The following is a 24729-nucleotide window of genomic DNA, read 5'->3' as shown; positions in this document are numbered from 1 at the left end:
ATTTATTAACTTTTTAGTCACTTTGTTTCGTTCGCCAATGTGCTTTGATTGTATAAATTTCTTGTGTTTGCTATTTATTCCTGCTGCCTTACTATTTATATTTTACTCCTGCACACATAACTTTGTTGTACGTGTAAAATTACAATAAAGAGATATTCTATTCTTTTTTCCTACCTACTGAAACTGCACACAATTCTTGGCCATTGCTATTTAAATTTAACTGAACCCTGCAAAAATGTTTCATTCCTCTGAATTTTATCCCTCTTAAAAATCTCAGTTGGGTTGTTTTGAATTAGGGCCTCAATCTTTGAGGAGCTGAAAATCGCCACAAAGATCATCAGCTCATCCATGACTATTTGGGTGTCTTTTAGTCTCAAGTGTTGATTGATGGTATTTAACGTTTAGCATATTCAAGGGATAAATATAGATCGGATATTTTGTTGTGTAAACAAGCTGATACATTTTACAGTGAACTGAGTGCGGGACTGTTCTGGAGTACTGAGTATCTGTACAAGTAATAAGTGTTCTGGGAAATGTTAGATGGACTCATGAGCATATTTGTTATTTCTTTTGATGGGAGTTGTTTGTTTTTTATTAAAAGTTGACATGAACAGCGGTGCAGTAGTTAACACAATGCTTCTCCGCAAGAAGGTCCTAGGTTTGAATCCACTCTGGGACATTTCTGTATGGAGCTTGCATGTTCTCTCTCGGTTCTTCCCACACTCCAAAGACATGCATTGATTTAGTTTATTGCTTATTCTAAATTGGCCATATGTATGAATATTGTCTCAATCCATGCTTTACCCCGGTTACTGTCCCTCCTAAGATAAGTGAAAGAAAATGACAATAGCAGTCAAACTGATACTTTACCAAGGAAAGAAAATGAAAATGAAGCATCACAAGTACAACAAGTACAAGAGCAACCTGCCCCTTTTCTTTGTGGCAAAATATATCCCAAAAAATAAAGAAAAATCACATTTGAATGGAAGGAGGAGGAGGACTTGCTGTGGAAGTGCTGCAAGTGAAGGATGTTGAAGCTGGACTCTAATCCTGCTTCCTGGAGGTTTTATGGCTCAGCACTGATGATGTCAATAAATTCTGCTCAAAGATACTGATTCTTGTGAAAGTACTATCAGCTAAACTCCACACAATAGGGGTGTTAGTGTTCCTAATGAACTGTCATTACTGTGAAAGGGAGATTTTGAAGTTGGGTACAGTTTTCACAGTCATGATTCTGTAAAGTTTAGTGGTTGCGAAGTTCTTTCATTTACTCATAGAGTAAAACATCTGCTAACCTGACCTGAACAAGAACATTAGATTTTAAAAAACACAAGAAACTACAGGGGTGGTGGTAAAATGTTTGAGCATGTATTGTTTAGTCACATATATTTTTTTTTTTTTTGCACGGACTCTGGATCACAAATACACCTGCAGATCTTCCACAAGGTGGCAGTCTACACCACAGTAAATGTTCGAGCTTATCACAGCTCTACACTGTGGTTTCATATCTGGGTTTGTCACATACCAAATTACAGATTCGTATAAGAAGCATATTAACGGAGTTTAATCCCACCTGTGCTTAATTCATGTGACATCACAGGCAAATTAATCAGAAGCAGAGATCGACTTTAAAGAGATATTAAAAGGTTTATTACAACAACTTATCAATTCAAATTTTATACAGAACTTTCACGTTACAAGTACACTTTCAACACAGTATCACACCCCTTTTTTTTTTATTTTAGCAATTAAGCCAAAAAGTAAAACAAGTAACCAAAGTTTTCACAACTCAAGTTGTAATAACTCGTTTAATTATATTTATCTGAGACATTATCAAATAAACAGTTAAATTCTCGCAGAGAATTATTATCTCATGCAGATAGCACATAACAGTAAAATCATACTTTAGGAAAACAATGAGTTAGCTTCTTGTAAAACTACACAGTAGTAAGCCAGTACAGACTAAGAGAAAAAGGCAAACTGACTTCATGGTGTAATTTGACTTCTTACAATTATTTGAATGAAATGCTCACAATTCTTACAGACTTGTAGTAGTTTAATATACATGATGTGATTCCAGTTCACATCTCAATGCTTTCGTTTTACATGACGACCTATTGGAAGAAAAAATGCATATCCTAATAAGACTGTTAAGGTCAGTTTTTAAACTGCTTACAAAGTTAATGTAATCAAAAGGGCTCAGCTACTGAATCCGGACAATCCTATAAAAACAAAGTACATAATACCAAGAAAGATCACGTACAACGTATCGTTGATGTTATTTACAATGTTTTCTAAAAATGTCACCTAGAATTGCAACCATGAAAACAGCCTAATGTCATTACGTGCTCCGCATTAGACGCTAAAGCCATTAAGAGTCACTTATAAAGCAGAGACAGTATACAAAGCAGGAGATCTCCTCTACTGAGACCCTTAAAATCGGAAATTACGGCAATCAACTCAAACTAATCTGCATTAAAAATGTACTCAAGTCATTTATACAAAAACATTAATGGCACTGAATGAAGTCAACATCACCATGATTGAGTAATGGAAAATAAGGTACTGCAATCCTACAATCACTGCTTCAGGAACAATCAGACTACAGGTGGAATGTTAATGAAATAACACACGTTTCCTAATCGGCTCACCTCCAGAAGACTACCCTACAGGCAGAGGCGAGCTCACACATTCAAATTGCACAACTACAGCTGACCTCACTCACAGAAAATCAGTCAAAGTTCAAATCTGATTCAGACATTTACGTTTGTGTGATGCGACAGTACTTTAATCTACTTCTAAAGGAAAACAAAAACAGAGCTGCCTGTACTTAATGTACGGACTGTCTTTAAAGTAAACCCGTCATATCTCTCAAATATGTGCAAAATGGAACAAAGTAAAGTTACTTTTAAATAAAAAGTGTCAGTTCTACTTCATTGTAAAGATAGTGCTTACAAAACGTCGTGAAGACGAAACAAGAAAACAAACTGCAAAATGAGCCACGGCACGCTTTGGTACGGTCGCTAACGATTCGCTGATCAACCGCTGAAGCTGATAGCCTTTAAATTAAAAAGAAAAAAAACCCATAAGATTAATAAATAAGTCACACAAATACAAAAAAAACTCCAAACACTTAAGAACCACGTGTTTTACATCTTACACCTAAAGTGCCTATTCTTTTGTCTTCATCGGTTCCAGAGAAAACATTGCATTTTTAAAAGCATTGCCTATAAATTACAAAATGGACAAAACATAAAAGAAATCAGGAATAAATTAAAAACAGTACGGTCCGAACTGAAGCTCAGAGAGAATCCCTTTGCTCTGCTCGTCAGAGAGACTGTAGAGGCGACGGCACTCCGGCGATGACGCTCGGGCACAGTTTGGGACGATCAACTCCCTGAAGGCTGAGACTGGTTGGCGCCCCTCCGCGTTTGGCTCTCCTCTGTGCTCTGATTTGACGCGGTGGCGGCAGCGCCGGACGGGGCGGAGACGGCCGGGGTCGTGGAGGAGGAGCTGACCCCGTTGGAGGTGCTGACGGAGCTGTGCTGAATGGCCTCGCTCTGGGGGCTGCTCGGGACGGACATCTCCTCGCAGCTCTCATCTTTGTCGGTAACTGCAACGACGTCAGAAAAAAAAAACTGAAATAAAGGGGGTTTGAGGAGCAGCCGTTTTTATTTTACCGGATACTCTTCAGAAGGCTTGGGCTAGCTGTGTCACACAGGCCTAATCAGATGTAAAACAGCTATTTGCATGTAGCGTATGCAAACTGTTTCATTAATCCCCATAATGCTACTTCTGCACCCCTTCCTTTAATTAAAGCTCCAATGTCAATTTAAACCCACATCATAAGGGTACATTACATTCTGGGGCATGTGGCTGTGTTTCCCATCCCTAACTGCATTCTCATTTGTTTTTTGTTACCTTGCCAACTACTGCAGCGACAGATGATTACAGCACCTGATTTTAATGATGCTCACACTGGAGAGTAGGCAAGACTTGGAGTCGAAATGCCACCAGCTGTTAGGCAGTTGCATTGAATTAATTGGATCCTGATGGAAAAAAAAGACTCCACTCTCATGCTCTGTTTCATAAAGGAATAAGGAGCACAATGATAATTAATATTGCTAATGATATGAAGTCACTTGTGATGGCACTTTGTAATTAATGGCTGGGTTTCGTACTCGGGAACGTAAAATAGAAATTCCGTAGCAGGAAGACGCAATTAAAGAGCGATACAAATGTCTCCACATTAGAGGTTTCATCTGCCTTCTTGGCTGGACTTTGACCGCGTGATTTAGTGCGAGCGAATGTCAAAGAGCCATAAACTCCCTCGCTGATTTACTGCGCAGAAGGTCAGCCTCGGAATAAATCAGCTTGGTGGTTTTTGTTTCATGTTCAAGTGAGCATTATTGCTCCTAACAACGGCAAGTGCTGGCTGCCCGATATTTCATAATGCTCTAAAATTCTGGTTCCCTGGACCGACAGGAGCTTCTTTCCGCTCTCTTGGTTCCTGAAGTGGGGTTCACTGTAGACAGATGGACAGCTTAGTGTGCCAAGTGAAAGCATGGCCTGGCTTGTTTGTGGGGCAGTCTGGGTAATTTCCTCCCACCTGCCATGTCTACGCTTGGGCAGGACGATGAAGGGTATTACAGGTTCTGGAGGGCCAGTGTGGCCTTATGGGGTATGTAACACTGAGAAAACGGAGCGCTTTACATGACTCACTCACAATTAAATAACGTGCTTTACTAATTAGCAAAATAGTTTATTTCAGTGATTCTCAACTGGGGTGCTCAAGCCCCAGGGGGTAATTCTGTTGGTGTCGGGGAATAAATGGAGGACTGTGGAGTAATCTGAAATAAACACAAATTAAAAGAAAATTACCCCTTTGTTAATGCTGCAGTTTTAAGTGTGAGAATGGCAGTTAGCAAGCGAGGAGAGATGTTCGCTATTAGTCGTGGATGGATGGACCGAAATATCTCAGCAGCACTTAGTAAACAGTTCAGTTTTAATACAAAAGCAGCTGCGAGAGAGAGCTAAAACCATCACAGGTTAAAGTTAGTAAATGTGACTGTCAAACACATGAAAAAGGAAACAAAAATAACAAAAATAAAACTTCTTCAATTCAGGTTAGTTTACTTCTGTTTGTGTGTTTCAGCTCATCCATTTAGTTAAAACTACCACAGGAGGAAATAAAGTAACGGCTCTAGTCAGTCAAATATTGAAGAAAATTTGTTCAAATGAACATATCTAGGTCTTTAGCAGTGTATCATTAAGTATCACTATGTGATATATAGAGACTAACCACTTTATTAGGTACAACTTGGTAGTATAGCGCTGGACCCCAGTTTGTCTTCAGAGCTGCCTTGATGATTCAAGGCATAGATGCAATAAGGTGCTGGAAGAAATTTTGTGCTATACTGACATGACTGTACTCATCACATACAGTTATGAGTGCACTGACTTTATTGTCAAACAGCATGTCATTTTCAAGAACCCATTTTCAGATGATCTCAGCTTTGAGACATGGTTCACGGTAGAAGCAGTAATCAGAAGTTGTGTACCCTCTAATCATAAAGAGACAGACATAATCAGTGACCATGCTTGGGTAGGTTGTAGTGTTTAAACAATCCTCACTTGGTGCTAAGGGGCCCAGTGCGCCAAGAAAACATCCCTTACACCATTACACCAACAACCTAAACCTTTGATACAAGGCAGTATGGATCTATGCTGTCATCTTGTCTACACCATGTTCTGACCCTACCATCACAATTTATGAATGAATGGAGACTCATCAGACCAGCCAACATTTTTCCAGTCTTCTATTTTTCAATTTTAGTGAGCTGACAGGAGTGGTCTTCTGCTTCAAGGTTCAAAGTCATCAGAGATGCTCTTCTGCATAATTTAGTTATAAGATATGCAGAAGAGCTTTAGCTTTGGCATCAACGAAGGATTTTTGCCAGAGAACTGCCGCTCACTTCAGATTATTCTCTGTAAACCCTAGAGGTGGTTGTGTGTGAAAATCCCAGTAAGATTGGCAGTTTCTAAAATACTCAAACCAGCCTGTCAGCAAAGTAAATCCCCTTTCTCCCACATTCTGATACTCAGTTTGAACTTGAGCAGGTCATCTTGACCATGTCCACATGCACCGAGTTGCTGCTGTGTGATTGGCTGAAGAGACTGTTGCGCTAACAAGCTAATACAGTGGCTGTTGAGTGTAATTTTGTGTTGATGCTTTGTCCCACAACTAATGAAAAACTAGTTTAAATGAACACAAGGGTGTTATTTTTTTAAGGTGGATATCATAAACTATTGGGAATCTTTGTATTCTGCCATTCAATCAGAGTTCACCTTACTTCCTTTCACTCTCATAATAGTTGGCATTCCTTCTAGGATTTCTGAAACTCAAACACACCTGTTAGCATGAACCAAATTAATAAACTGTGGTATTAGAATAAAGTTCTATTTTTCCATAAAGTGTAACAAACGTGTTTGCTGACACCCTCAGCAACCATGTGAGAAAGATGACCCACTTTATCTGTGGATTCTGCTAAAAATGTCTGCACCAAATGAGACTTGGCTATGACAGCCCACTCTAGCCTGGAAACCATCAGTCCCATAATGCACATGACATGCGTCTGTGGGATGGTTAGCAATAAGAGATGCATAATGAACAGTGGAGCTTGGTGGCCACCCCACAATGAGAATGGTCTGCAGCACTGTCAAGCTTGCTGCTTTAATAGACTCATTTCAGTGGCAATCATTGTCAATACAAGTCAGCAGAGGTGTTCAGAGCAGTGGAGAAGTGACTTGGAGCCCATTTGCTCTGGCTGCATGCTGGCTCATCTGTGAAGGAAGGTGAGTTATGACCAAAAAATCAGACCGACAGAGCCCCGATCTGGGGAAACAAAGAAAAATAGGTGATATGTTTCTAAATGAGACTTTGTGATGATGCTGTACAGTCCGGGTTGACAACAGCAATTTGAATAAATAAATAGGCTACAAATGGCACACTCTTCTTGCTTATTCAAATATCCACTAAAACGATTATTGTAAGCTAAAGATGTTCAAACAACAAATAAATGAATGCTTACATAAAAAGCATCCTTATCATCCTTTATAATTCAGTTCCTGGCACCTTTTTTTTCTCCTGAACATCCGTCAAGACGCACTCAGCAGACATTTCACTTCATCTAACAAATGTTTATGTTGGTATCAAATGAGGAGGAAGTGCGAATACCACCTGTGGCCTCTTCACGGGAATGGGACAACAACGCCAGTGAGAATTTGTCTCATACACCAGCACCCATAAATATCCAAACTTTTGCAAAGTTTGTCAAAAACTAACAGAAGAAAGGAAGCCAATATGTCAACGGCTCTTTTTTGTTTGGCCACACGTCCTTCTAGTGGTTAGCCGGAGCTCATTTTTAGACACGTTTCTCCAGAAGCCTCGGGCTGAGAATAATGGAGCATTACTCACTGTGATAGCCAGATTTCTTCTGCATGACGGTTACAGGGCAATCTTTATGAGCCAGAAGAAGCTGCTTCAGCCGAGCCACTTCGTTCCTCAGGTCGGTGACTTCAGTCTTGAGGAGTGAGGAGACACACAAGAGCGATCAGTGAAATGGCCACTGGAGCAAACAGCATGCCAGATATATAAACGACAGGTGCACACAGATCAAATCCTACGAAATGATTTTCCAAACTAGATAAAAGGTTAGCTGGTAATTGTGTAAATGCAAATATTATGATTATTATTTTTATTCCTGTTGTAAGCAATGAGCTAAATTGGGTAAATATGAGTTCCAGGTTTAGCAAAGCTACACAATATGCTACAGTGGGAATGTTACTGCAAAAAAATGAACCCCAAAATCTGCATATATACACTATAATAAATTCACATATGCATGAAGACACACCAAAAGCAACTTGAATGTGGCTGTGTGCCCTCTCTATATGAAAAACTCTATTGCTAATGAATTATTACTGGAAATGCAGAGTTGAATTTTAAAGACCTCGCCCACACGACCAGTCAAACTTCTAAAGACTCAGATGAGAACCGGTGAACACAGGGGGAAGGTAACAATACAACAAATGAATTCAGAATCAAGTATGCACTTTTTCATTTATGTATTTCCTGCACAATAATTATGAGCCTTCACTGGCTAGCGACCAGCGCATTTGTCAGAGGTGAGCTGTTCGGATTGTTAGAGCAACTTTGTAGATGTTGCTGAGATTTACGCTCTCGCGTCGTTACAGCTCCCGAGGGAGGTGAGGATTTCTGCATGTCGTAAAAGAGAGCCACATTACGTTGAAGGTGACTTTAACTGGATTTAGAGCGGCCAGGGGCCCACAGAACACCCAATGGCAGATTTAAGCTCGGGCTCTTCTCCTTTAAAGGACTATGGGTGGCTTAATCTATTAGTCTAAAAGCAGCCAATTTATTTGATTCCATCTGTTTAGTCTAGCTGGTTTTGGCAGGGTTGAGCTATCGTAAGACAGATTTAAACACAGCTGGAAGGAGCGTATGTATCACATCCAGCCAACACTGTATTCAGTGTGCTTCCACCATGACCGATTTCATTTACAGGCAATAGAAAACAGGCACTATTTTCAAACATGCCCACTAGTTCACGACAGAGACAAACATGTGCCAAACATTCCAGCTCCAGTAACGCCAAACTGCGTCATTTTATGACATTGTATTTTAAACGGTTACTAAAATGGACTTTTGAGAGTGAAAAACTTATCTGGAACTTTGTGATTTAATCGAAATCGAGCAAATGGGCCTTCGGTGATGCTGGAAGCTCTGTGAGCTGCCTGGTCTGACACCTCATTAAAAAGCCAGTTAAGGATGATGTTAAAATAATTGTGCATCATTAGAGGCAGTTTTGCTGATCAGCTGGGCCATGTCAGCATGGGTTTAAAAAAAAGAAAGCAGCACCGCTGATTAATGCCCTCGTATGAAGCGTCCTTTCTTCTCAGCCACATGTTGTTCCGTTTTTTTTTGCAGTTAACAGATAAAACTCTTTGATTTCATAACCTTATTCACTCACCTATCCTTTCCTTTTCATCTGCCTTTATTTAAATAAAATCCTAAGTAGCGCCGCCTGACAAGTGCTGATAACTTCTTTTTGAACCAGACGATATTAACAACGTGAACCCATTTATTTTGCGCTGCTGTGTATTCCCTCCTCCACCCTGCACATCTTACTCTGCTTTCATAGAAAAATAAGACAGTGAGCAAATAAACACCACATCTCATTTAATTGTCTGGAACACAGATGTGCCGCACCCCCGGCTCACACTTATCAACAGAGACAGCAGATACATGAACTGTTTCGAACTTGTCAGCATCAGATCCTAATTGCTTCCAGCGAAATGAAGGTTCAAAAAGACACCTTTCCCTAGGAGATTTTTGAGGCCATTCAGTAAACTGCTGAGACAGAAGCGAAGACACGCTTGTGTGCGGCTGACATCTGGAGGATACATCTTTATTGACAGGGACACATCGATGTAAAGGGCTCACACACCGCTGCTGTCACACGGCAGCTCTTCTTAATCGGCTTTAATGACTTCATCACCGCAGAAGGGAAAAGTCTGTGTACGGACGCATACGCTAACATCGTACAATGACAAACAGACACCACAGAGTACGAACACATACATACACAAAATGACACACTAATAGATCTGAGCGCACAACAAAGAGAGACAAAAGAGTGGTTTGTTTTGGGTCTTTTTTACATGCAGCAGATGAAAGAAATACGTAAAAAGCACCTGTAGGCGTGCGTTCATGGAGGTGAGGTCCTCAGCCTTCTTCTCGAGAGACTGGACCCACACCTTCCTCTTCTGCCTACAGCGAGAAGCTGCGGCCCTGTTCCGCTCCAGGAATTTACGCCTCTTTTCGTCGGGGTCTTCGCTCGTTGTTCTGCGCCGCCGACCCCCTGTGCTTGGTGGGTTTGGTGCAGGGGGCACCGGGGAAGCCTGTACAACAACAACAACAACAATACTAATAATGGAAAGTATAATTGGAAGTGGTCCTGCTACTGAGTGACCACTTTGCCATCACTCTTTGCCATTAAACACAACAGGAAAGGGAGATTATTCGTTTATATTCTGCCCAACTCTGTTTGAACAGCTGATTGTTGTGTCTGGTGGACACACTACACAATGACTTTTATAATGTTTATTTAGCACTAATTAGAAATGTCAATACAAACAGCTAATATTTGCATTGATATTTATGATGTATAATTGTATTGATATTTTATCTGCAAACAGCTAATATCAGTCGATATAATGGCCCTGCTGATGTACTGGCTTAAATTAAAAATAAATTGTTTATACAGGTAATCGCACACAATATTAAGATTTACCCTCACTCTCACTGTACCTGTTACCTGTATGAACTTCTGCAACATTTTAAAACCAAAGGACACGGCAGCCGTGATTAAATACTTTAATAAGCAACAAAAATGGATGATCTCTTTGCATTAGTCTACATTCAAATATAGCTGAAGATTTAAGACACACAAGAGTAGCTTCTTATATGAAATATTAATAAAACAATAAACTGTGAAGATATAAGTACTTACAGGTGTCTCTGTCGTGGAGGTGGCTGGCTGCTGCAGAGAATGTGGAGAAGGTGCCTCGGTTGTGGGCAGGTGAGGAGCCGGAGTAAGGATTGCGGTCGGGGCTGGAGTTGGGGTTGGAGTCGGGACAGGAGAAGCAGGGGCAGCGGTGTGTGTTACAGCGCTGCTTTGGATTTCACCACCATCTCCATTGGTTACCTGAGGAAGCTGCTGGCTTAATGTGGCTTTCAATTTCTGGAAACAGAATTTGGCAAAGCAGGTTAATAAAAACAAGCACCGGTTAGTACAAGAAGGAAAACATTATGTAAAAAGCAAGTGATGTAAAAAAGGAGGCCATATGGTCTGCTAAAGTGCACATTAAAAGGTGTGGCCATTAAAAAGTTGTATTTCTGAAAAATTCACTGTCTATCACAGTGTGATGTACAACAGAGCACAAAAACTACGGATTGTATACTTTTACTTTTACTGGGGAAAATGAAAGGTTACTCATGTGGACCAAAATTTTTATTCTACAACATATCAATAAACAAACTAAAATCTCTCATTTACAAAAGCATCCTGATATTTTGTCTTTGTAGACTTACAGGGTAGGTTCTCGTTCTTAAATGTGGCTGTATGCTAAGATGTTTTATAGTACAGGGTTATAGTTGGACACTTGGACCCTAGTCTCAGTTCTTATGTAATCTGGAACAAGTTTCCTTTCTTCTCAGCTTGCAGCTGTAATAATCTATACTATAACTAACCAGTCTGTCTGTCTGCACTGCTCACAAACCCCCCTCCACAGTCCCGCTGCACTATGCTGCCTCCACCGTGCGTCACTGTAGAGGCGTTGTTAGTCAGGTGACGGTGGCTTTAGAAATTTCCCTGATCTATACTTCACAATTTCAGGTCTACAGACAGTTTCTATGATTTCATGGCTTGGACATGAGCTGTGATACATTTCAAAGATCAACTTCAGGAAACAGGACTGGATCATGAAAAAAGATCTGAATACTTTCTAAGAACACTGCAGTAAGCTAATACAACACATAAAAACATTGAAATGTTATTTATCTTAAAAATAGCCATATTTGAACTAGTGGAATACTGTGTCAAGTTACAGCACAGACCTCAACTTGCTAAGCATGTGGTCAGGAAACATTTGGGCTTAGTGTCAATTGATGATATGAAGTAGCTACAATATTTCTATTGCTTGCTGTAAAGGTAGCTAACACATAAGCCAAGGTCTACAGCAGTATCAATGAATTTACTGGACCAGTGATTTCATGTTGGACCCATACATTGAGTGTATGTACAAACTGTATGAGTAGTAAAATAGGTAAAACAATGTAGTAAATAAGTAGTAATTAATATGGAATAATATAGTGAAACAGGGTATTAAAATGAATAACGTAAAGAGGAAAATTACTGTGAAAGGGTTTCAGAATGTTTATGACATCTTTAGAGCTATGCTTAAAATGTACTTGCATCCTAAGCTTTTCATTTCCCGCATTCTTAATTTTATTTTGCACATGTTGAAACGTGATCTGGATAAAACTATTAATAAAGGAGTCTTTTAACACTACCTCTAACCATGTTACACACAAACAATCCCTGCAATTCACAGGTCAATTCCTCTAGCATCAAAGACGCAAACAAACAAGGTGAAAGTGAATGAGCCTTTGGAAGCAATAACAGAGTGAGAGGGAATGCATTTACATGAGAAAACAGAGGACCACATTATTCTAGCAACTACCTTTGCCAGACCAATCTATCTACCAAATTAGTTTATCGTGTAATACCCTTCCAGAAGCTCTTCTGGCAGAAACAAGATATTATTCTCTTGGAATGGCCCACAGAAAGAGGGAAAAGCCAGTCAGATTCATATTTCATTTCTGCCATGGAAACCTCATCAGTGTAATAACCCTCCATCTCATGGGTGTTATTCAACCATCTGCTACTATATTACTTATCTTTATTTTGCAACTAATTAACAGCATAATCTTCTAAATTCAGCAAGTTAATTATCATTATTGTGGTCTTTGCAGCATCATCAGTCCTTGTAAAGTGCCGTCTCCGCGCCCCCCGAGAGCTAGGTGGGGGCGGGGAGCAGGCAGGTTGAGCTGGGGGTCTGTTTTCTTGACGCAGGCTCATTAGGTGTTTGCTGATGAGCTGAGTGCGGTGGGAGGCGCCGCGAGTAAGAGGGGGGATGCAGGTCAGGCAGGATTCTGCTGAACAAAAGGTTCCATGCAGGGTGAGGCCGACTTAATGTGCCTCGCTGAGCGTGTGCCAGGATGCCCCCAGCTGGCTCTCGCAGGTAGCCCCCCTCTGGTTGGCCCTTGTGACGGCGTGCTGAGCTCAACGCTGTCTCTGCGTTTGTCATCTCCATACCCCATGATCCCCGACAACTCCCTGCCCCTCCCTTTACTCCTTCCTCTTCCTCCTTCTCACGAGTCAGGATCAATCCTACCCTCCCAACACACACAAACACACACACCTCCTCTCTGCAGTTTAGCTGCTAATTTCCAAAGGCGGAGCATGCTGCGAACACTTACAGGTTCTGTGATCCGTGCTTCATCACATTGCCACTGATTTCCCACATAACACTTTGTATCTCTGCCCTTCAACTATCACTGTTAAAACAGGACAACAACGACCATGTTCTCCCTACAGAGAGATATCTGAAGCATTTTTGGTTTTTTGTAGATGGATTATGTTAAATTAGCGGGGCAGGCACAAGTGTTTTTATTCTGTTCCTGATTAATTTGCAAATTATTTTCTCAAATAATTGATTAATCATTTATTTATGTAACAAAATACTGAGTAAATCAGCCAATGGACACACTGCACATGGAATAATAAATCATCTGCACCATTTTTTTGATACCACAAACCCAGTTCTGCTCATCACTTATGAAGAAAGCAACCTTATTGTCTTATTGTTACTCATTAGACTCTCTCATTACCTTGGCTGTTATCACCTCTCTCAAATGGGGAATAACAGCTTCGGTGTGGAAACAACATTTGATGTAAATTAAAGAAGAGATAATAAATACCAGCTTTGCTTCTGACTGGGCCGGCTGAGGCTGTGGCGAGGGAGGTCCTGGGATTCCAGGGACGTTAGGCACTACGGTGACAGGTCTGACAAGCTGACAGCAGACACACAGACACAAATCAGCACAGAGAAAATTAGTCTTCGGCAGTAAAAAGGCACCCAGTGCTCCCCCCACAACGTAAACATACACACACATACACACACAGCCATGGCAGGCTCTCAGAGTTTCCTCATATCTCAGCCTCATTAGGTTGGATGGCCTGTTATTTTGTGGAGGCAGTGCCACATGGAGATGCAGTGTGCACGCTAATGAACCTCTGCCTGCCTGCGTGAGAGCATATGGACAGGGAAGCTGAAGAGAGGATGGAGAGACATGAGTCAGAAGGCCAGACTTGGGCCTCCTCTCGCAGCCGCTGACAATGAGACAGAGGGAGATGGGAAGAGCTGGGGGGAGGGGGTTTGATCGAGTGAAAGGGAGGCCCACTGGTGGCTCATGTTCTCCATCTACTTTTGCCCTCCTTTACTTGTCAAAGGCTTTCCATATCCCCACAGACCAGGAAGACAGAGGTTTTCCCTGCTGTGCCTCTATCAGGAGATAATCGACTGCTGCTCAGTGTTCCACATAGATAATCACAGTGAACAATAAGACAGGCAACCACATGGGAGAGTTCAAGAAATACCAACAAGGCCTTCATTTACAACATATTTCTAGATGACACGCAGCCGCGCTGTTCGCAAAATAAACGAGTGGCATCATCTATGGCTTCCACTTTAAATTACGGGCGCTGATTTTGATTGTACAAGAAAAAACAGGAGTAAAATGTGCTGGACAGAAGCCCGCTGCACCTCATCCAAATCCTGTGTCTCTGCCACAAGTGAACTCTAAAGTCCATTATTTCAGTCAGCCTCTCCAGCTTTACACTGACTGCCAAATCTGAGGTGCCAACTTTGTAAACAGTCCCTCTGTCCAACTACAGCAAAAAAAACCCAAACAAACAAAAACAACAAACAAAAAAGAGGTTAATTTAATGTATCGCAATAGCTCAATATCAATGTCATCCGAGAGGGATTTGAATTGTAATCACTCGCGTTGCTGTCCATTAATGTTTGAAAGCAACAGTGGAATTCCTGTGTTTTCACGTTAAATGGAAAACAACATTTCATATGTAAACTGGTGATCAGTCGAGCATGAAATCAATCGACTCATTTGGTGAAAACAAATGCTTTCGTTCATTAGTTAATTCCTTCTTTTCCATGGAAACAGCAGTTGGCGACTGACAACCGGGCACATTACATCTGCCGCAGAAGCTCAAAAGCTGCACAACAGCTACTAAATAAACTTCACAACAAGATTATTTCAGTAATAAATAGCTCTGACTCCTCTATTTGTCCTGTAAATAATGGGTGCTGCGCGTTGATCCGTTTAATCAAATAAACACCAAAATATTCAGCTTCTACACAAAAGTGTTTTCACACATGAACTCCAGAAAATGTCAGGATAAACACCGTTTAAAAATTACTTTTTTAAATACAGCATACGGCATAAGATAATTTCCTTCAGCTGCATTCTCACTCCTTGAAATACTCTGTGTGGTTTCGGTGGGGGAGCTGCCTAACTGGAGCATGCAGGTAACAGGTACTAGACGACTACCTGCTAGCTGTGAATTCACAGAAATATTACCTGTGCTTCTCACATCAACACAAGACTTTGTATCACAGAGCTGGCAGGTTAAGGGTAAAGACTGGCTAACATTCACATTCACAAAAGCACCTCTGCCAGACGATATCAGGAAAAGTTCTGCCCCGTGCATGTGTGAAAGTAGCATAAAAGCACAATGAAACACAATGCTGACAGAATATTACTGGGCATAAAACTTACAGGAATTGTAGTTGGAATATGTACACTTGAGCTTGTAATAGATGCAGGTATAGCAACTGGCATGGTCTGGCCATTAGGCAGCTGTAAGAGCACAGGGAAGGTACCAGACACTGGGCTGAAAGAGGAAAGAGGAAATCACAGTGAGGCAAACAGTAAGCTTTGTGATTAACACAAAATGGAATATGTCACAAAATTAAAGACAGGAGCGACTACAAATATACGACATGATGTCATATTCAGACAAACTGATGGAAATTAAGGTGTAATCAAGACAAAAAACAAACAAACAAACAGAAAAAGCACCCGTAAGAAAAAGAGTCAAACAATATCTTCAAAAGATCCAGTGTTACTGCTATATTATGACCTAATAAATGACATCAGTATTGCCCAGATATTGACTTCTGGTAACAAGTTGATTTCACTGTCAAGAAAACACACAGGGCTTCACTAAATCATCTGTGTCAGGATTTCAAATATTAAAGAATATCTACTATTAAAGGGAAAGGCCTCTTGAAGCCTTACTGTGAGTACGACAAGCATTTAGCACCTGATTCACTGACCGTCTATGCCAGCGAAAAAATCCTGTTTTAGCATTAAGTTTGTGACTGAAAGGTGTTTCCCTTTTAGAGAGAGAAATCTGAGAGGAGAGTATTTCAATGAATTATATAAACATGACTTATTGTGGTTTGTGGCATACACTATTTAACCCTGAAATAAGCATGCCCTTTTCAGTGCCTGACATAGCAAGGATAGTTGTGTATAGGAGAGTTAATTTAGGATAAATTGGCTTGGGGTGGGTCACTCAAAGCTTTGGGTGCAGGTGTCAAAGTTTTGGCTTTCTCCTGCACATCTTCACTGAGAGCTTAAGGTTCAGTGTCAAAGGCTGTGACTGAGACTCTGACTTTATTTATCTCCAAAGTTGGGAAATTACCTTGTTATAGCTCTCAAAGACTCAATAAAGTTCAATAAAATGAAGCTCGGAAAGTTTAGAATTTCCACAAAAAAGGGAGCTCAGTTAAAAAGGAAATACAAAAAAAGTGATGAGCTCACAAAATTAAAGATGACACAATAAAGAGCTCGAATCTAAAATGAATGCAAATGAATCAGACTTCATCCTTTTTTCAGAACATATTAAATCTCCTTCAGCCATCTTTCTTTTATCTGACTTTTTAAGCAGTTTCTGGAAAGAAACTCATAAAGTGCAAAGCCCACAACCTACAGCTCCTACTGTGTGCCTGTGACTCCCACTGCTCTTGGTACATCACACTGGTCATTATTAAAATGAAATAGCTGCATCTGTGTTCAAAGATGAACAACATGAACACTGTTAGCAGATCGCCTGCAGAACTTTCCATGCTAATTTGCCCTGCTTAGTAAATCATGTGCACAATAATGAAAGTAATGAAGGTGCTGCTATGTCAATTTCATCTGCTGGATGAAAAGCTGCAGTGTGGGTTTTTATAAACTGATTAACTAAAAAAATTAGTCTTTCAAGAGACAAAAGAGGTTGCATGGACTAACATGTGGGACATCGGCAGGAAGAAAACCATTCCACTCAGTATAATTGTGAGTGCAGTTAGCATTTTGCGACCGACTGAATGAAGTTTTCTTCGGTTAGCCTTGTGAAAAATAAATAAATAAATAATTCTAACTAGGTTTTGATTTTGGCTCTCTGCCAAAGACAATAATCAGAGGATACTGGAGGAAAATAAAGCACAAGACTTGCTGTGACGGTGATGATTATGTGAAAACCCCGTTCATGTTTTTTTCTCTAAGTCTCAGATTTTTCATCGATATTTGTATATTTGAGCAACACTGATTTTGTTCTTCAAAGACGGAACTTAGAGCCAAAAGAAAATGTTCCTGCAGAATGCAAATAAATCCCAAAACAAATAAGCACATGCCTCATGAAATATGAGCTCACCATGGCAAAACTGCACAAAAATGATTTGGAAAAGGAAACAATGATTTAATAGAACTAGGATCTTAAGAAACGGACACATTTGGTTACTTACACTATAGGCCTATTAGTAGATGGGACTTGGGTAATAACAGAGCTAGATGTTGGCGATGGGAGAGCTTGCTGTATTACAACATTAGCGTCTGAGGTTGCTAGGAGTACATTGGGAACTTGGAGGGATGCAGGATGGACTATAGTGGATGTTGGCAGTGAGGCTGGCTGCAAAGATAAATCCTGGAAACATCATAGAAGATCTTAGCTGAATGAAGTGTTTAACTGACACCAGATTACTTGAATGTTTCCTATAATAAGATGCTGTTACTCTTTCCTCAACATCAGGAATAAATAATATGAGCAATCAAGTAAAAGGTATTTGTCTGAATCCAACTAATATTTGTGTAGTACTGCTAATCTTTTCAGTTTTAGTGTATTAACAACAGAATAAGACAAGTTAAGAGTTCAAAATTAAATTATATTAAGCAGAAAGTCCCAATGCTTCACAAAGCGGATTTGCAAATTTCTGATCGCAGGAGTAGAGAACGCCCTTCATTAGAGCGTTGTAAATGCTCTATGGTTAGAAAAAATGCCAGAGGCAGCTTAAAGTGCCTACCTTGTCATCATTTGTAGTAGACTCAGGATGAGGCAGAGGGCTATCTCGATGTGTCTCTATCACTGTGGGCTCCTCAATTTTGTTGCGGATGATAGGTGTCGCAAGAGGTGACAAATCCAGGGGTAGCTGTGGAACAACAAGAAGCCCAAAATGATCACAAGAATTAACACAGACAAGACTCAGATGATCTGCTTACACATTTAACAGCGAGAACCACCTTTTTAATTTCATCTTCAGTGGCTTTTTTGAAGTCATGGTCAAAAGGACTGGCGAGTTCATTGAAGAGCCCGACCTCCTCGCAGTTCTTCAGGAAGCGAGTAGGCGTTGGGGTTTGGTCTGCAAGGGAGGAAACTCTTGAGCACAGAGATGGAAATGTAAAGCATCCATCACCTCTGAATATTCCATCTAACAGAGCACTCACCTGCAATGATAACAGTGTCATTCCGAGCAGGGCCAAACTTCAGGGTCATCTCATGTTTGTGTTTGTGGACAGCCAAGTGGTCTTCATTTGTGAATCTCTATGCAAGGTTTCAAAAAATACAGCAAGTGTGACTGAAAGAAGTCTCACTTAAACCTTAAAATTTTAATTCTGACCAATAATTTAGTCTTCTACGTCATGGCTGGATTCTAGCTTGACAGCTTTACGGCCTCTAATGTGTGGCTGTCGAAACTCATTATAAGCTTTAACTGCGAAAGCTGTTATATAATTGTGCCCAACCCGTTTATTTTTATGAGTATTGACTAAACAACAGAAACAAATCCTGCTGACCAAAACCACGAGCAACTGAGCAGCAACAAAGCAACTCTAATGTTACTATGAAAGCAGACCTGACTAAGTAAAATGGACTCTAACAAACACTGGACATTGGACTTCATAAGGTTAATAGCACGATCTACGTATGTACTTATCAGAAAACTCACTGAGTACAGCAAATACACATCTAACACCTGTGATACACTAGACATGCCCTCAGAACTGTGAAAAGGATCTCAGGACTCTGAAGACCCATTTATATACATTAAGTCAAATTAAGCATCTCCAGATATTAGATGAGCAGTAAGTAAATAAATTAAGAAGCTTATTTTGATCTATTTAGTCACGTTAATTTTGCTTTGATGAGCCAAAATACTTTATTTTTCTAATGAGTATTTGTTTGTTTCCTATGCAGACAAGAGGGAATAATTACAAAGTAAAACTAAATTTGAAAAATGCAGATTATCATTGCTTATTGGTCAAATTGTCATTTAAATCACTGGCAATGGTATTTGCATACATTTCACAAGTGGAGCATCTTTTTTTAGATGACAGGTTGTGAGTCTTTTAGGAAAATTTCAATACTTTTTGAATTCAGTTCATCTGAATTTTATGTATTTTAGCACAAAAATGAAATAGTTAAGTGTAAATTTTGACCAAAACCTACACTTTAGTGGGTTTTAGATCATATAATACATAGAGTATGTCAAAATTACTTTAAAAAAATCACAACAAAAAACAGAGCACCTGATTACCAGCTAGGCATTGTGATTAAGTTCCTTAGAGCCCCAAATCAATGTATATGAGTAGGTGTTGGGAAGTGTACCCTATTGTTAATGTTTCCAGTATTGCTATGATGGGATAGGTTTTAAACTTAGTTATTTAAAACCATTTTTGCTTTAGTTTATAATGTGCTCATATGGCACTTTAAAAAAAAAATGTTTGGGTCTATATACTACGTCAATGAAAAAGTGACCAGTTTGCAATGTATATATCTATGTATATCAATGTATATATATTTTTTTGGGGGGATGTGGAAATGTGGATCCAGTCATGTTCATCTGTACCGTGAGATTTATGAAACACCTGTGATCAAACACTTACCTGTCCACACCCAGGAGCAGTACATAGGAAAGGTTTATCATCACTCATATTAAGGAATTCCTGTTACCTCGCCCTGAAATAACAATAAATAAATAAAAGATATATATATATATATATATGTAAATAAATATCACACCTGCAGATATGCAATGATGTATAGTTCAAGAGCTGACGGTATACAAATAGGGCTATAGCAAATAATAATTAGTGAGAATAAATGTAGCTCATAAATGTGTAAATACAGGGTGGTTGGAGGATGCAGTGGTTATAAAGCAGAGCTGGAAATTTGGACAAAGCCTATGGATGCAGGGCGGCTGCTTTGGTTGTTTACACTCGTTGTCATCATAAAGAGGATTATCGCTTCACTTGTTTTGGCACAACAAGCGACTGAGCCACGCATCCAGGGCTACCATCATCTGACAGCTTCTGTGCTGTAAATATAGCAGCTCATTTTTAACAGACATCACACACATTAACATCTCACTATTACGTTACTACATATGTAGCGCTCATCTCTTCCAGTCGCTTCCACGGAATAGCCTGAGCCCTGCGTTAACATACTAGCGTCGCCATATTAGGAGCTAAATATCACTGTAAACAAAGGAGATGTCAGCGTTTGTTTCGAGGCTGTCTCGTCGTAACGGAGCACGAGTACCTCACGGTCCCAGTAATTATGTCTTTTACCGCAGCTTTTTACCCATTCGCTATCAGTTTATGTGGTCACTTACCCCCTCAGCCACAACCCTCGATTTCCAAAATCCCACGGTCGTACTAAAGCATCGCGAGAACAGCTATGACTCTTCCGTAAACGTCACATTCGGACCGACGAGCCACATACACTTTGCTCTTGTTGTCATTGACCTTCAAGTAGTTTTGGAAAAGAATTAGGAGCAGACATGTTTTAAGGCATATAAAATACCCTTGCTAACAAAAGTCATATTTCTGATGTTTCTCCTTCCAGAAAATTACTGATTTAGTTTTCAGTGTTTTCTGGAGGCTCCAACTTAATCCCTTTTATTATTTTTTATACATAAAACAATCTCTAATCATTTTGTTATTTTCATTACTATTATTTTTAATGTTGTAACCTTCCAAGATTTTTTTTAAGCGTTAAAAAAGTAACAGATCCGATATGTTATCTGACCAGAATCCTTTTGTCACTGCTGATGCTCAAGACTTTCAAGGTTTTAAACATGATTTCAGGCAATCTGTGAAAGGCTCCGGTCCCCCATGACCTGTTTTGGATGTGTGAGAAAAAGGGTGGATATAAACCATAAACCATCCCTAGTTAACTGCACTAGTTTACAATATACACTCCATTTTGAACTTATATATATATATATATATATATATATATATATACATACATACACACACACACACACACAATATAGATCACCATTTTATATTGTTATACATTTGGATCTATGCTGATCATTTTTTGTCATGACAAGTGACAAATATTACCTTATCATAGTAGAGGATTGTACAGCAACAGTTTGTGTGAGCCAAATCTTAAACTGAGATATTTAAAGATCACCCTTAACAATGAATGTTAAGCATTTCTGCTTGATAAGTGACTTAATGATTATCAACTCTGGCATTTTTTTAAGACTGATTTTACCTCTTCAAATTTAAGCTCAGCCAGTGAAAGCAGCCAACAATAAAGGTGTAATGACTACAATCTGTCAGCTTTTGAAACCGGGGGCTTTCATCACAAGTCAAAAAATTCAAAACCCATTACTTAGCTCAATTAAAATCAGATAGATTTATTCAGTGGCATTTACAAAAGCAAGCACTCACTTGCTGTCTGAATACAATATTACTTAAGTGCAGCTGAACCAAAAAGTCATTAAGGTGGACCCCAAAAAGCTTGCATGTTATAGTCTATGAAAACAAGGCTGAGTAATGGCAAGTCTAAGCACCTGCTTCACAGAAAAGATGACATTCATGAAGGCCAAGTGCTTTCTGTTGTGTTAGCATTTATAATCCAGACATAAAAGTTACTGCCATTGTTAAATAGTCAAACACATGTATTTTAATCACGTAATTTCTTACATTTGTACAATACATGTCTTGGCTTTTTTGACAGTGTCTAAAAGACTTGAAAATGTACATTTCCCATGACACCAACACGGAACAATTTTGGTAGCCACAATAAAATATGTAGTCACATCTGTAATGAAAATTTTGTCTGACAGCAGAGTTTTACATAGCGAACAGGATAAGGAAAGCCACCATCAAACAGAACAGTCCCATGGCTTCAGACAGGGCGAATCCCAGGATAGCGTATGAAAACAGCTGCTGCTTCAGAGATGGGTTCCTGCAAAGAAAGGAAGAAAATAAGATATCAGCACATTTACAGAACACACAAGGAATCAATTAGCGTTATAGTGAAGAATAAAGACACTAAAATTAAAACAAACCTAGCATAGCCAATGATGAGACTACCAAACACTGTCCCAATTCCAGCACCAGATCCAGCTACTCCGACTGTGGCGGCTCCAGCACCAATGAACTTGGCGGCAGTGTCAATGTCCCTGCTGATAGCGCTTGTCTGGAAGCCTCTCAGTGTAGCCTGGCTCAGGGGGCTCTGAGGCAGCAGAGCAACACTGCTCTGTAACAAGAGAAGAGGCACTGTAAACACTGTCCTTTCGCTGCCCGCCTCAATGTAAACATCAGCTGACATTTAAAACAGTGTGGCAACAGATGACAGGAGTAATATAGGAGGCACAGTCTGAAATTTAGGGAAATTTTAAGCAGTTCTGTCACACCATTAATCAAAAAAAATTGCCATTTTACTGGCAAGTTTTAAACGTAAAGATAAACTACAGAGCAGAAATCCACACATAAAGGTTGAACTATTTATTGCATGTGTGTTTTAACTTGTATTTTATTTCTTTTAAAACTTTGATCTGTTGCTTTCAGACACTGCAGACTTGCATAGCTGGTCTTTATCTTTTATGGTAAGCACACGGAGTTTACGTATTATGAAATGTGCTATACAAAATTGACAGTGGTAATTTAGGTAATAATTTCCAACACTGCACTGTTAAGAAGGGCTGTAGAAGTTGCAGAAAGCCTGCATTTCTTCTTACCTCTGATTTGACATCAGGCCTGGACAGCACAGAGGCAGACAGAGGTCGGTAAAGAACCCGGGAACCAGCACGGACCTGCAACAACAACACCAAAAACACGAATAATGAGTCCAGATAAACAATTTACATGAATGTATGCTCAGTATCATACAACACATGTGCTTTAACAGTGGCAACTATTCCCCATTTGTGGATATGTTTGAAGGTGGATGACTCCTTGAATGTCACAGTGTAATTCATTGCAATGTGTGACCTGTGGCGCTTAGTGATGACTGCAAGTAGTATTAAAAGTTTACTGTTGAGCAATGATGTTGGCATATTACAATAAAAATCCAGTGCAAGTTAGCTAACACCCATTTGTGTTGTCATTCAAACTGGTTAGCCTCCAAAACCAGTATCATGACCTTGGATAAAGACACTCCAGGATATATGTACGTGCAAGCTGGCAGCCCAAACGGAAAATGTAACCATTTCTGTATTGTTTGCAAAGTGCGAGGTCTTGTGCACTCTGCGCCTTGTTCTGCTAATAGAAGGCCTAAATGACCTTAGCTAGCGGCCATAATGGGAGCTACGTGCTAAAGGCTAACGCAGGATTATAGATGCATTATTATTAACAATTTTAAAAATCGCATGCGTAAATTTCATGAACATTGCACCCATTCTGCTGCCATTAAAAAGGAATGTGAATTACTGGTTTAGCATTAGCCGGCTAAGCTCCCGGCCTAGTCTGATACCCTTGCAGGAAAGCTGCAGTCAAGTTCAACCAGAGGCCCACCGGCTTTATTTGCGACATTAAGAGAAGTCCGACTCAAAGAAACACACAGACGAGGAGAAACTCACCACAGCCGGCGTGGAGACGAACTTAGCGCAGGCGTACATTTTCTAGTTTAGGTAGTTTTAACCGGTTCGGTCAAATCTGGTTGAATCCCGGGTTTCTCTATGGAGGGAAGATCGGAGAGAATTAAGGTCAAACGGGTGTAAAAATGCCCAGTAGAGAAAATAACAGCATTCATAAGTGCATTCACATCCGTTCTGTATGTTATCCTCACTTGCCCACTGCAATGCGAAGCTTAAAGAGAGGATGAAAAGGGATTTATAAAGATACGTTTCTCATTCAAACTGCCATTACACACTTACCGACTGCAGAGGTCGAACCACAGTGGAAGAGTGCGCATGCGCGATGGGGTGTTCGTAAGATGCCCGGATGGTGACTGGGCAGGTCGTTTCAATTAAACTTTATTGAAAATCAGCCGGGAAGAAACTTTATCAATAAATGTTTTAAGTACGTTTTTATTAATTTTAATGTGAGAAAAAAAGTTCAGATGGACATTTAAAAATGTTTTATACTATTGGAAATGGCCAGTTCTACTACATTCAATGTTAAGAAATCAGGTTTTTTTAAAGTTAAAAAAAAAACCCAAATTACATTTATCTGCTTTTCCAATTCTTTCTTATCACCAATCACTGAGTCTGAAGCATTACTTGATACTTTTCTATATTTTTTAAACAGGTTTAGAAGAAGGATGTATTTCATTACTGAACAAAATCATGTAACTAATTAACTCAAATAATTAAGTGGCAATGCTAAGTTTTTGAGTAGGGATACTTAACATCAATTTATCCACTCTTAAATATTTATGTGTACCCACACACATCCTCAGTCCTGCTGTGAAAATGAGTGATTTTTTTTTAAGTGCA

General features: G+C 39.7%; 2 protein-coding genes across 2 annotated transcripts; both read right to left on the bottom strand.

Annotated features, from left to right (window-relative positions):
* Positions 1 to 1667: 1667 nt before the first annotated feature.
* atf2 (activating transcription factor 2) lies at positions 1668 to 20697 on the bottom strand. The gene is made up of 12 exons (XM_085384441.1): positions 20662 to 20697; positions 19934 to 20006; positions 18497 to 18593; positions 18293 to 18411; positions 18076 to 18201; positions 17521 to 17699; positions 15506 to 15620; positions 13628 to 13720; positions 10596 to 10826; positions 9778 to 9984; positions 7478 to 7583; positions 1668 to 3613 (listed from the first exon to the last, which is right to left on the bottom strand). Exons 2-12 carry the CDS (start codon positions 19979 to 19981, stop codon positions 3390 to 3392), a joined length of 1545 nt encoding a protein of 514 aa, XP_085240567.1. The 5' UTR covers positions 19982 to 20006; positions 20662 to 20697; the 3' UTR covers positions 1668 to 3389.
* A 985-nt stretch (positions 20698 to 21682) lies between these two features.
* Positions 21683 to 24226, bottom strand: atp5mc3a (ATP synthase membrane subunit c locus 3a). Its single transcript, XM_085384945.1, has 5 exons — positions 24169 to 24226; positions 23872 to 23968; positions 23032 to 23106; positions 22360 to 22550; positions 21683 to 22256 (listed from the first exon to the last, which is right to left on the bottom strand). The coding sequence occupies exons 2-5, from the start codon at positions 23908 to 23910 to the stop codon at positions 22142 to 22144; spliced, it is 420 nt and encodes a 139-aa protein (XP_085241071.1). The 5' UTR covers positions 23911 to 23968; positions 24169 to 24226; the 3' UTR covers positions 21683 to 22141.
* Positions 24227 to 24729: the final 503 nt, after the last annotated feature.

This window comes from Rhamphochromis longiceps, linkage group LG16 (genome assembly GCF_057381845.1).
Source record: "Rhamphochromis longiceps isolate RC_006_pf linkage group LG16, R_longiceps_female_GT1.1, whole genome shotgun sequence".
In the NCBI taxonomy this organism is placed as follows: domain Eukaryota; kingdom Metazoa; phylum Chordata; class Actinopteri; order Cichliformes; family Cichlidae; genus Rhamphochromis; species Rhamphochromis longiceps.
This window is presented reverse-complemented; position numbering and strand designations above follow the sequence as displayed.